General features: G+C 45.1%; 1 protein-coding gene across 1 annotated transcript in view; it reads right to left on the reverse strand.

The window, feature by feature from the left end:
* Window positions 1–957: 957 nt before the first annotated feature.
* Window positions 958–14,195, reverse strand: part of LOC138353055 (uncharacterized) — a 20,157-nt gene continuing 6,919 nt past the window's right edge. Inside the window, exons 2-3 of the mRNA XM_069305694.1 lie at window positions 1,810–2,807; window positions 958–1,045 (exon numbers count right to left, since the gene is read on the reverse strand). Of these exons, the coding sequence (XP_069161795.1) occupies window positions 958–1,045; window positions 1,810–2,807 (1,086 nt within the window). The remainder of the gene's footprint in view (window positions 1,046–1,809; window positions 2,808–14,195) is intronic.

Here is a 14,195-nt window from a genome sequence, read left to right on the forward strand (position 1 = left end):
TAGACACTCACACATGCAGGAGCAGGAGGACAATAACCGCTCCATCTGCCACAGTAGTCACCGAGGTGTCAGGCGCCCGACACCTTCTTTACTTATTCAGTTCTAAGAACGTGGTCTCTTATGCCTCACATGCATCGGTTAACACAAGCAATGGCTGAATTGCCTTTAAGTGAGATGTTTTAAGTCAATCATTTTAATGAGAATATTTATTTTCGTTCAATATTATATGTTTAGTCTATATGTAAATGTGTTTTTATCATGTCATTATAATTAATAAGTTGAAGTTAAAGTGACAGCGATTCTGTCTGTCGTCACTTTCTCCTTATATGTTAGAGTTGGATTATTGGATTCTTGCAGCATTTTTGTGACGTGTTTTGTTTTAATATATAAATGCTCACAATACAATTAAACGTCATGTGTGTATAACACTTTAACTTGTGTTTGTCCCTGGCGACACTGAAGCCGTCCTCGGTCTCTTCTCAATGAGAAGTTTCCGTTACTCAAAAGAATAATGCCTAGTTGTTAGCTACTGGGAACAAAAAGTTCCATGTAGCACGGGCTAAGGTGAACCCGTAGTGGACTTAACTGTCACAGGAGCGGGGCTGTAAAGGAGAATAATCCATTCACAATGCATATATATATTCATGATTTTTTGTATCATTAAATTCACAGTTACATTATAGATATCCATTGACATAATTTCATCCCCCCAAAATAACTTTGTTCCCAAATTTCAAATGCGATTAAAATTATATTTTCCAAATGATGGCAAAACTAAATGCTTATTTAAGTGCTTAAATTGCTAATTGTAGTCGTGATGCAATCGGTCATGTATTTAATCTAATATAATGTTCCATGATTTGTTTATTGACGGCGTTTTTGTATGTTTATTCCAATTGGATTAACATTGAAATTGTGTGTGTGTGTCCTCACTTATGTGTGCATGCACGCCAAGTTTCAGCTCTTAGGCTCCACCTCATAGTTGCCGGCCTCCACGTCCATTGTCACTTGACCGTCTGGCTTATTATCACGCTCTCTCCTGAAGCTATGAATGGAAATAGCTTCAACTTTTGCACTATTGTTAACTTCCCTTAAACTGAAGCAGTGCTGTCATACAGCCCTCCGGCTCCAACCTGGCCTCCTAAAAAGAACGTCGCATTTCGCTCGTATGCATTACAAATGGACACAAATTGACGTACAAGATAATGGAAGCGGCTGGGGAAAGTGACGCACTGCCCCGTTTTCTGTTTTGGGTCCTCTGGTAGGTTAGGATAAGGGCACTCTAATTTGACCACTCTCTTGACGTTTGGAAACTTTAGGAGGACGAGCTGCCGGCTCATGTAAACTATAGTTACCACCCACCTCCTCCCACCATGAACATCTTAATTGGTTTAAATTTCGTTTTTGTCTCTTTTTGATAAAGCTTCTAAGACTCTTATATGTGTTCAAAGAAATATTTCTTTAACGTGATGTATCATTGAGAAAATCAGTAGTTGTCTTAAGGAGGGTTCGAAACTATGTTGTGGGTGCTCCCAAGCATGTCGTGGTGTAGTGGTCCAAGGCGTGTGCTTGGGAGTACCCAGAGCATAGGTTCGAATCCTCCTCGTAACTCCTACTGACTAATCTCATATGTCGTAATCATGTCATTTCTTGTCCGTCTCTATTTTCAGCTTTTGAAGCTTATTCCTCTTTACTGATCCTAGTAGTTTAATGAACCAGAACTTTAACAAACTTTTATACTATAAGTAATTATGTTTAAAGTTTTTCACATGGATATTCCACTTTGAGACAACACATTCTAATACTGACCTAACGTAGTCTGATCTAACGTAGTCTGATCTAATGTAGTCTGACCTAACGTAGTCTGATCTAATGTAGTCTGAACTAACGTAGTCTGATCTAACGTAGTCTGATCTAACGTAGTCTGACCTAACGTAGTCTGATCTAACGAAGTCTGATCTAACGTAGTCTGATCTAACGTAGTCTGACCTAACGTAGTCTGATCTAACGTAGTCTGACCTAACGTAGTCTGATCTAACGAAGTCTGATCTAACGTAGTCTGATCTAACGTAGTCTGACCTAACGTAGTCTGATCTAACGTAGTCTGATCTAACGTAGTCTGATCTAACGTAGTCTGATCTAACGTAGTCTGATCTAACGTAGTCTGACCTAACGTAGTCTGATCTAATGTAGTCTGACCTAACGTAGTCTGATCTAACGTAGTCTGATCTAACGTAGTCTGATCTAACGTAGTCTGACCTAACGTAGTCTGATCTAATGTAGTCTGACCTAACGTAGTCTGATCTAACGTAGTCTGATCTAACGTAGTCTGATCTAATGTAGTCTGACCTAACGTAGTCTGATCTAACGTAGTCTGATCTAACGTAGTCTGATCTAACGTAGTCTGACCTAACGTAGTCTGATCTAACGAAGTCTGATCTAACGTGGTCTGATCTAACGTAGTCTGATCTAACGTAGTGTGATCTAATGTAGTCTGATCTAATGTAGTCTGATCTAACGTAGTCTGATCTAACGTAGTCTGATCTAACAAAGTCTGATCTAACGTAGTCTGATCTAACGTGGTCTGATCTAACGTAGTCTGATCTAACAAAGTCTGATCTAACGTAGTCTGATCTAACATAGTCTGATCTAACAAAGTCTGATCTAACAAAGTCTGATCTAACGTAGTCTGATCTAACGTAGTCTGATCTAACAAAGTCTGATCTAACAAAGTCTGATCTAACATAGTGCAATATTCTGAAAGTTTCTTCTGAAAGTGTATCGGTTCCCTGAGCTCTCTGATGTAACTTATTTGAGATGGAAACACATGTTAACCCATGTGTTTGAAGTCACATACCTGACCGTTAGTATGCCAATACACTATGATCACTCATTCCCAAGGAGGATTCCAACTTAACTTCCCTTATATCCGACTCATTTAGGGTAAATATCAGATCAAGCAAGGCTGGTTCATCCTCTCCTCTCATTCTTGTCGGTCCCTTGACGTGTTGACTTAGAAAGTTTCTTGTTGCCACATCCAGCAGCTTAGCTCTCTATGTGTCTGGGCCTACATGTGGGGTCTCTGTTCCCCCAATCTATCTTTCCATGGTTGAAGTCTCTCATGATTAGTAGTCTGGATCCGTTCCTGCTAGCCACAGAAGCTGCTCTCTCTATTATATTGATGGTGGCCAAGTTGTTTCTATCATATTCCTGTCTGGGTCTTCTGTCATTCGGTGAGGGGGTTATATATGACTACTACTATAATTTTCTGTTGTCCAGTTGCTATGGTGCCTGTTAGGTAGTCACTGAAACCTTCACAGTTCTGAATTACCATCTCTTCGAAACTCCAACCTTTTCTTAGTAGCAAAGCTACACCACCTCCTCCTCTCCCTTCTCTCTCTTTCCTCACTATAGTAGCCATGTTGCAACACTGCGTTTGTTATAGTTTTCGATAGCTTTGTTTCTGTGAGTGCTATTATGTCTGGGTTTTCTTCTAGTGTACATTGCCTTGTAGCTCACTTTCTTCTGTTCATTTTCTTGTCCCTTTCTTGGCGAGCATTCTGCTGGTGTGGGAAGCTGTACCGTTGGTGAGAAGATCTGTGAGGTGTTTTGCAGGGTCTCAGTGGATTTTGGGGTGGGTGGTGGGTGTTTAAGGGAAGGGGGGACAGGTAGGGTGTGGGTTAAGGAGATAGGGGGGACATGGAGGATACTGGGTGAGGGAGGAGGAGGGATAGGGAGGGTATGGGATGAAGGGGGAGGGGAGACAGGGGGGGAAAGGTGAGAGGGGGGACATGATGGGAATGGGGAAGGGGTGACAGGGTCAGAATAGGGTGGGGGGGGGGAGGTGGAGGGATGGTTGGGTGGGGGCAGGTAGGTGAGGGGAAGGGAGCGTTTTTATGCAGAGGGGGTGGTGGTGTTGCCCTCCCCTCTGGTGTTGCTGGGATGCTGGTCTTGGGTTCCCCTCTTGTCTCTAGGACTGTTGTGTTGGGGGCTGTGATTTCCTGGTTTGCTTCTCTCTCCCTGCGCTTCCTCCTTGCCTCTGCTGCCCTGGCTCTCTCCTCCATCATCCTGTCCCACTGCAGGAATACTTTTTTGTATCCCTCCACATGCTGCAGATGACTCTTCCTTTCGAGAATATCCTCCTTCGTGGTTTCGTTTGTAAACACCACTTTTACAAGTCGGTTTCTGTCCTTGTTGTACCAGCCCAACCTGAAAACCTTCTCAATGTTTTGTTCAGCTCCTTCTATCTGTGTGTATGTGTGTGAGTGTGTGTACTAACCTAATCACCTAATTGTGCTTGCGGGGGTTGAGCTCTGGCTCTTTAGTCCCGCCTCTCAACCATCAATCTACAGTTGTACAGGTTCTTGAGCGTATTGGGCTCTATCATATCTACACTTGAAACTGTGTATGGAGTCAGCCTCCACCACATCACTTCCTAATGAATTCTATTTGTCAACCACTCTGACACTAAAAAAGTTCTTTCTAATATCTCTGTGGCTCATTTGGGCACTCAGTTTCCACCTGTGTCCCCTAGTACGTGTGCCCCTTCTGTTAAATAGCCTGTCTTTATGTTCCCAGTCGATTCCCTTGAGAATCTTGAATGTGGTGATCATGTCCCCCCTAACTCTTCTGTCTTCCAACGAAGTGAGGTTTAATTCCCGTAGTCTCTCCTCGTAGCTCATACCCCTCAGTTGGGTAGTAGTCTGGTGTCAAACCTTTGAACCTTTTCCACTCTCTCTTGTGTCCGGGAGAGTGAATTGACACACCCACACCCTGTCCAAGAGTGGATTTGTACACCCCTTGTTGAAATAGATAAACTGTGTGACCGTAGGTGTATATTCTTTCAATTGGGAAGACTCACAGGACAAGATGGATAAGGTGCAAGCATTTGTGGAGTCAGGCAAGCCTGAGGACTTGGAAGGTTGCACGAGGGATCAATTAAAACAAATAACAGAAAAATGTGGCATTAGGTTGAAAGCATCTAAAGTAGCTGGGATGAAGGATGAGATCCTGAGGCAATTGAGAGCCAAAAGTGAAGCGGCAGAGCAAGGAGCCCAAAAAGGCTCCTTAGTCCTATGCTTGACTAGGTATGGACTCCATGCTGGACCCGCATACTCCAGGATTGGTCTGACACATGTGGTATATAATGTTCTAAAAGATTCCTTACACAAATTTCTAAAGGCCGTTCTTATGTTAGCCAACCTGGCATATGCCACTGATGTTATCCTCTTGATATGAGCTTCAGGGGACAGGTCCGGCGTGATATCAACCCCCAGGTCTTTCTCTCTTTCTGACTCCTGAAGTACTTCATCTCCCAAATGATACCTTGTATCTCGTCTCCTGCTTCCTACCCTTATCTTCATTACATAATATTTGCTTGGGTTAAACTCTAACAACCATTTGTTCGACCATTCCTGCAGCTTATCCAGGTCTTCTTGAAGTCTCAAACTGTCCTCCTCTGTCTTAATCCTTCTCATAATTTTGGCGTCGTCAGCAAACATTGAGAGGAATGAGTCTATACCCTCTGGGAGATCATTTACGTATATCAGAAACAGGATTGGTCCGAGTACAGAGCCCTGTGGGACTCCACTGTTGACTTCACGCCAATCTGAGTTCTCACCCCTCACTGTAACTCTCTGCTTCCTATTGCTTAGATACTCCATTATCTACTGGAGCGCCCCAGCATTTACTCCTGCCTGTTTCTCCAGCTTATGCATCAGCCTTTTAAAGAATACTGTGTCAAAGGCATTCCGACATTACAAAAAAATGCAGTTCGCCCATCCTTCTCTTTCTTGCTTAATCTTTGTCACGTGATCGTAGATTCTATTAAATTCTATTAAATTCTATTAAGCATGTAAGGGACGATTTTCCCTCCCTGAACCCATGTTGATGGAGTGTCACGAAGTTTCTTCTCTCCACATGTGTTACTAGGTTTTTTCTCACAGTCTTCTCCATCACCTTGCATGGTATACAAGTTAAGGACACTGGCCTGTAGTTCAGTGCCTCTTGTCTCGCACCATTTTTGTATATGGGGACTACATTAGCCGTCTTCCATATTTCTGGTAGGTCTCCCATTTCCAGTGACCTACTATACACTCTGTATAGTGGCAAACAAAATGCTCCTGCACACTCTTACAACACCCATGGTGAGATTCTGTCCGGCCCAACAGCTTTTCTCACGTCCAGCTAAAATAGGTGCTTCTTGACCTCATCTCTAGTAATTTCGAACCTTTCCAAGGTCGACTGGTTTGCTGCCACCTCTCCTAGCGCCGTGACTTCTCCCTTTTCTATTGTAAAGGCCTCCTGGAACGTTTTGTTGAGTTCCTCACACACCTCTTTGTCATTCTCTGTGTACCTGTCCTCACCCATCCTAAGTTTCATCACCTTTTCCTTCACTGTTGTCTTCCTCCTGATGTGATTGTGTAGTAGCTTTGGTTCGGTCTTTGCTTTATTATCTATATCATTTTCATATATTTTCTCAGCTGCTCTTCTCACCCTAACATACTCGTTCCTGGTTCTCTGGTAACTCCCTCTACTCTGGTATTCTGTTATTACGGAAGTTCCTCCGTGCCCTTTTGTTCAGCTCCTTTGCTTTCATACATTCCTTATTAAACCACGGATTCTTCTTTTGCTTCTATGTTTTTTCCTGTCGGGCCGGGACAAACCTGCTTACAGCCTCCTGACACTTTTGGGTGACATAGTCCATCATGTCTTATACAGACTTAGTTCTGAGTTTTGTTTCCCATTGTATATCCCTTAGGAATATATTCACCTCCTCATAGTTTCCCTTTTGGTACACCAGCCCTTTGTTTCCCAGTCCCTTTTTCGGGGAGATAATTCCTAGCTCAACTAGGTACTCAAAGCTCAATACACTATTATCACTCATTCAGATGGGGGCTTCCAACTTAACTTCAATTATATCCGACTCTTTTAGGGTAAATATCAGATGAAGCAAGGTTGGTTCATCCTCTTCTCTCATTCTTGTCGGTCCCTTGACGTGTTCACTTACAAAGTTTCTTGTTGCCACATCCAGCAGCTTAGCTCTCCATGTGTCTGGTCCTCAATGTGGGTTTCTGTTCCCCCAATCTATCTTCCCATGGTTGAAGTCGTCCATGATTAGTAGCCTGGATCCATTCCAGCTTGCCACAGAAGCTGCTCTCTCTATTATATTAATGATGGCCATGTTGTTTCTATCATATTCCTGTCTAGGTCTTCTGTCGTTCGGTGGGGGGTTATATATGACTACTACTATAATTTTCTGTCCTACAGTTACTATGTTTTTTTTTGTGTGTGTGCCAGAAATGTAGTCACTGAAACCTTCACAGTTCTGATTTACCATCTCTTCAAAACTCAAACCTTTTCTTATCATCAAAGCTACACCACCTCCTCCTCTCCCTTCTCTCTACAACCTCACTACATTCTAGTCCTGTGGAAACACTGCGTTTGTTATTGTTTTCGTTAGCCCTGGAAACACAAACCGTAATTGTCTCTATTTTCCGCTTGTTACAACTTGTAATAAACTTGTTACATCTTGGCTTAACGTGTTTATGACGTATTAGAACGTTGTTACAACTTGCTATATTGGTTGTTATAACTGGTTAGGAGGTGTTAAAACTTGTTCGAACGTTGTACCAACGTCGTAGTTTCGGTGTGTGTTTGGCGGGAGCTTTGTTTCTGTTAGTGCGATTATGTCTGGGCTTTCTTCTAGTGCCCATTCTCCAAGTTCACTTGTTTTATTTGTAATCCCATCTATGTTAGTGGACATTGCCTTGAAGCTCACTTTTTTCTCTTCATTTTCTTGTCCCCTTCTTGGTGAGCATTCTGCTGGTGGGGAAAGCTGTTCCCTGGGTGAGAAGATCTGTGAGGTGGTTTGCAGGGTCTCAGAGGATTTTGGAGTTGGGGGTTCAAGGGAAGGGCGGACAGGTAGGGTGTGGGTTAAGGAGATAGGGGGGACATGGAGGATACGGGGTGAGGGGGGAGGAGGGAATGGGAAGGTATGGGATGAAGGGGGAGAGGGGACAGGGGGGGAAGGCGTGAGGGGGGACATGGTGGGAATAAGAAGGGGTGACAGTGTCAGAATGAGGTGAGGGGGGAGGGAGGGTTTTGTTAGCATTTGGGTTGGGGCAAGTAGGGTATGGGGAAGGGAGGGTTTCTATTCAGAGGAGGGTGGTGGTGTTTCCTTCCCCTATGGTGTTGCTGGGATGCTGGGTGTGGGTTCCCCCTCTTGTCTCTGGGACTGTTGTATTCGGGGCTGTGATTTCCTGGTTTACTCCTATCTCTCTGCGCTTCCTCTTTCCCTCTGCTGCCTTGGCTCTCTCCTCTTTCGTCCTGTACCTTTGCAGGAAAACTTTCTTGTATTCCTCCACATACTGCAGACAACTCTTCCATTCTAGAATAACCTCCTTCGTGGACTCATTTGTAAACACCACCTTTACCAGGTGGTTTCTGTCCTTGTTGTACAAGCCCAACCTGAAATCCTTCTCAATGTTTTGTTCAGCCCCTGCCATCTGCAACCCCTTCAGTAGCCCAAGTACTGCCTCTCTATCCTTGCAATTCCAATCTTGCCTATTGGATCCTTCCTGTTCTTTGATGCCTACAACTACCACTGATCTTTTTCTCTCCAGCAGCTGACTGGTGCACCTTGTTTCTTACTGTGAGGTAGCTGCTTGCATTGCTACCTCCCTCACTGTGTTCATTGCTTCTGAGCTCTTTCTCAGTATTTCCGCAAATGTTTCAGGTACAGAGGTATTTCCTTACAATGCAACATTCCCACCTTCCCTTTGGATGATAATCTGATGCTTGGTCTCTTTATTTTTCTCTGTGAGGGATTTGATCTCCTCCCTTGCTGATGTCAGCTCACTTTGCTGGTTGTTAATTGAAATCCTCATTTCATGTCTCTCCGACCTGAATACCTCCAGAACTTGGGATAACATTTCCTTCGTTTGGTCGCCTTGACTAATCCCTGTGTCCCTGTTGCATCCTCCTGCCATTTTGTCCCTTTTCCTGATATGTTTTAAAGGGGGGGGGTAGAGAGACAGGGGGCAGAGAGAGAGAGAGAGAGAGAGAGAGAGAGAGAGAGAGAGAGAGAGAGAGAGAGAGAGAGAGAGAGAGAGAGAGAGAGAGAGAGAGAGAGAGAGAGAGAGAGAGAGAGAGAGAGAGAGAGAGAGAGAGAGAGAGAGAGAGAGAGAGAGAGAGAGAGAGAGAGAGAGAGAGTGAACAGAGAACAGAGAGAATGAGAGAGAAAGTAAGGGTCGGGGGGGGGGGGGGGTAAAAGGAGTTGTATTGTACTCACCTAATTGTACTTGCGGGGGTTGAGCTTCGGCTCTTTGGTCCCGCCTCTCAACCATCAATCAACTGGTGTACAGATTCCTGAGCCTACTGGGCTCTATCATATCTACATTTGAAACTGTGTATGGAGTCAGCATCCACCACATCACTTCCTAGTGCATTCCATTTACTAACTACTCTGACACTGAAACCCGGACGAAACCCGGACTGTTACGAACCCGGATCCAACGTCCGAGCCTGGAGCAGTGACAAACACGCCATCTGTGGGTCAGCTCCCGAAACCCCCGCCAAACGAACGACGACACCTAGTGAGGACAGCGTGTACTGGCCTCGAGGACCAGTTTCCAGTCTGGTTCAGCGCTCAACACCGCCGCTCCTGACCTCTGGTGAGGTGGTGCTCCGACGACAGCGCCATCTAGGGAGTGGATATGTCGGGCGTTTGTATCTGAGCCTGTGAGTGTGGTGTATTAGTGTCCCGGTTATTAATGACGTGTCTGCTTACAGAGCCAACCTGGGACCACTGTGTTGAAGGTGTAGTCAGTCTACCCGAGGCAGCCAGTCTCCATACAGTGAAGTTTGCTGCAGCTGTCGTGACGTCGTCCCCCCGGAAGAACACTGTGGTGTGTTAAGCCTGCCAGTGGAGTGGCAGTGGAAGGATTTACCCGGGACCGACGGTTGGAGACGATAATCCACTGGGGTATTAAGGACAGGAGGGTGATTGGTGATATCACACGAGACTCCTGTCTAAGGCGTACCCCTTTTATCGTTCGTGGAGTGGTCGTACCAGCCTTGGTGGCTCAGTACCTGCCAGCAGACCTGCTGGACGTGTGGTTGTCGGCCTCCACGACGGTGCCCCCAGTGGACCTGTGTTGTGGCTGACCTGTGGCCAGGGTAGACTCGGAGTTCTCAGAGGACACGTCTTGAGGCCACGAAGAAAGCACCGCGGACTCAGCACCTAGCTTCAAGGATCCATAGTCTCCAGCAGAAGACTACAGTGTTGACCCCCTTTGTAAAGTGTTAATACCCCTCCCCCTTGTGTACGTTTTACTTTTATATATTTAAATGGTGAAGGTTATATTATATTATATTAAGTTCTTACCTTTCTTTCCCTACTCCCTTTAAGTTACTTGCGTCACGGATCGCATCCCTTGATAGCCTCTACTGGCTTGGGGCCGGATATATATCTTCCTCTAACTACATCAGAGTAAGAACCCCGTTGCGTCCCGAGAGGGCCGTAACAGGGGGGTAAAAGGAGTTGTATTGTACTCACCTAATTGTACTTGCGGGGGTTGAGCTTCGGCTCTTTGGTCCCGCCTCTCAACCATCAATCAACTGGTGTACAGATTCCTGAGCCTACTGGGCTCTATCATATCTACATTTGAAACTGTGTATGGAGTCAGCATCCACCACATCACTTCCTAGTGCATTCCATTTACTAACTACTCTGACACTGAAAAAGTTCTTTCTAATGTCTCTGTGGCTCATTTGGGTACTCAGCATCCACCTGTGTCCCCTTGTTCGCGTCCCTCCAATGTTGAATAGTTCATCCTTGTTTTCCCGTTCGATTCCACTGGGGATTTTGTAGGTTGTGATCATGTCCCCCTTATTCTTCTATCTTCCAGTGTCGTAAGGTGCATTTCCCGCAGCCTTTCATCATAACTCATGCCTCTTAGTTCTGGGACCAGTCCAGTAGCATACCTTTGGACTTTTTCCAGCTTCGTCTTGTGCTTGACAAGGTACGGGCTCCATGCTGGGGCCGCATACTCCAGGATTGGTCTTACATATTTGGTGTACAAGATTCTGAATGATTCCTTACACAGGTTCCTGAACGCTGTTCTGATGTTAGCCAGCCTCGCATATGCCGTAGACGTTATTCTCTTTATGTGGCCTTCAGGAGACAGGTTTGGTGTGATATCAACTCCTAGATCTTTCTTTCTGTCCGTTTCATTAAGTACTTCATCTCCTATTCTGTATCCTGTGTCTGGCCTCCTGTTTCCACTGCCTAGTTTCATTACTTTGCATTTACTCGGGTTGAACTTCAACAGCCATTTGTTGGACCATTCACTCAGTCTATCTAGGTCATCTTGTAGCCTCCTACTATCATCCTCTGTTTCAATCCTCCTCATAATTTTTGCATCGTCGAAAACATTGAGAGGAACGAATCTATACCCTCTGTGAGATCATTTACATATACCAGAAACAGTATAGGTCCAAGGACTGACCCGTGCGGGAATCCACTTGTAACGTCTTGCCCCACCCCTCACACTGACTCGTTGCCTCCTGTTGCTTAGGTACTCCTTTATCCAATGGAGTACCTTCCCTTTCATTCCACCCTGCATCTCCACCTTTTTCACTAGCCTCTTGTGTGGCACTGTATCAAAGGCTTTCTGACAATCGAAAAATATGCAGTCTGCCCACCCTTCTCTTTCTTGCCTCATTTTTGTTGCCTGGTCGTAGAAATCAAGTAACCCTGTGAGGCAGGACCTCTCTTCCCTGAACCCATGTTGATGCTGTGTTACAAAGTTCTTTCGCTCCAGATGCTCCACTAGCTTTCTTCGCACAATCTTCTCCATCAGCTAGCATGGTATGCAGGTTAGGGACACCGGCCTGTAATTCAGTGCCTCCTGTCTATTCCCTTTCTTGTATATCGGGACTATGTTAGCTGATTTCCAAATTTCTGGCAGTTCCCTTGTTGCCACTGATTTTTTAAACACTATGGAGAGTGGTAGGCACAGTTCTTCTGCTCCTTCCTTTAGTATCCAAGGGGAGATTCCATCTGGGCCTATAGCCTTTGTCACATCCAACTCTAGTAAAAACTTCCTTACTTCCCCGCTGGTAATCTTAAACTCTTCCAGTGGTTCCTGGTTAGCTATTCCCTCTCTTACCTCTGTAATTTCTCCTTGCTCTAAGGTTAAGACCTCCTGGAATTTCTTATTCAGTTCCTCACACACTTCCTTGTCGTTTGTAGTGAATCCTTCTGCCCCTATCCATAATTTCATAACCAGTTCCTTTACTGTAGTTTTTCTCCTGATGTGGCTATGCAGAAATTTAAGCTGAGTCATTGCCTTGCTTGAGATATCATTTTCGTATTGTCTTTCTGCCTCTCTTCTCACCCTGACATATTCATTCCTGGCATTCTGGTATCTTTCTTTGCTCTCCTGTGTCCTGTTATCCCTATAGTTTGTCTATGCCCTTTTACTTTGCTGCTTAGCTAGCCTACATCTCGGATTAAACCATGGGTTTCTCATCTTCATTTCACTATTTTTCTTTTGGACTGGGACAAACTTGTTTGCTGCGTCCTTGCACTTCTGCGTGATGTAGTCCATCATGTCTTGGGCCGTCTTTCCCCTGAGCTCTGTTTCCCATGCTATTTCTGTTAGGAATTTTCTAATGTCCTCATAGTTTCCCTTTGGGTATGCTAAACTTTTGGTTTCGGTATCCCTCCTCGAGTTCAATACCCCTTTTTCAATCAGGTACTCAAGCACCAGTACACCAGTACAAATGTGGTCGCTCATTTTTACTGGGGCCTCAAAACTGATTTCTTTTATGTCGGAGTCGTTCAGAGTGAAGACCAGATCGAGTCTCGCTGGTTCGTCCTTTCCTCTTAACCTTGTGGGTTCTCTGACATGCTGAGTTGAAAAGTTTCTAGTCACCACCTCCAGTAGTTTGGCTCTCCACGTGTCCTCGCCTCCATGCGGTTCCTTGTTCTTCCAGTCAATCCTCCCGTGATTGAAGTCCCCCATGATGAGCAGGTGGGATCTATTTCTACAGGCAGCAGAGGCTGCCCTCTTAAGTATAGTGTTAACTGCCATGTTGTTGTCATACTCTTGACTTGGTCTTCTGTCATTTGGTGGAAGGTTGTATATTACTGCTACTACTATTCTTGGTCCTCCCATTGTCATGGTGCCTGCTGCTATGTAATCTCTGAACCCCTCACAGCCCGGGAAAGCCATCTTCTTAAAAGTCCATTCCTTTTTCATGAGTAGGGCCACTCCGCCTCCTCCCCTACCTTCCCTCTCTTTCCTTATTACTGCGTACATCTATTACTGATCCCATCTATGTTTCATCACCCTGAAACTGACTCTCTTCTGAGGGTTGTGGGGGTGGGTGAGAGGGGGAGGGTTGAGGGGGAGAGTGAGAGGGGGGAGGGTTGTGGGGATGAGAGGGGGAGGATTGGGGGAGCATGTGTACTCACCTAATTGTACTCACCTAATTGTGCTTACGGGGGTTGAGCATTGGCTCTTTGGTCCCGCCTCTCAACTGTCAATCCACTGGTGTACAGATTCCTGAGCCTACTGGGCTCTATCATATCTACATTTGAAACTGTGTATGGAGTCAGCCTCCACCACATCACTGCCTAAAGCATTCCATTTATTAACTACTCTGACACTGAAAAAATTCTTTCTAACGTCTCTGTGGCTCATCTGGGTACTAAGCTTCCACCTGTGTCTCCTTGTTCGTGTTCCATCCGTGCTGAAGAGTTTGTCTTTGTGCACCCTGTTAATTCCCCTGAGAATTTTGTAGGTGGTTATCATGTCTCCCCTTACTCTTCTGTTTTCCAGGGATGTGAGGTTCAGCTCCTTTAGCCTTTCCTCGTAGCTCAGTTCCTCTCAGTTCCGGGACGAACCTGGTGGCATACCGCTGAATCTTTTCTAGGTTTGTCTTGTGTTTAACTAAGTATGGACTCCAGGCTGGAGCTGCATACTCCATGATTGGTCTTACAAAAGTGGTATACAGGGTTCTGAAAGATTCCTTACCCAAGTTTCTAAAGGCAGTTCTTATGTTGGCCAGTCTAGCATATGCCGCTGATGATATTCTTTTGATGTGGGCCTCTGGGGACAGGTCCGGTGCGATATCAACCCCAAAATCTTTCTTTCTCTCTTTCTCTCTCTATATGTGTGTGTGTG

This window comes from Procambarus clarkii, chromosome 56 (assembly GCF_040958095.1).
Source record: "Procambarus clarkii isolate CNS0578487 chromosome 56, FALCON_Pclarkii_2.0, whole genome shotgun sequence".
Classification (NCBI taxonomy): Eukaryota; Metazoa; Arthropoda; class Malacostraca; order Decapoda; family Cambaridae; genus Procambarus; species Procambarus clarkii.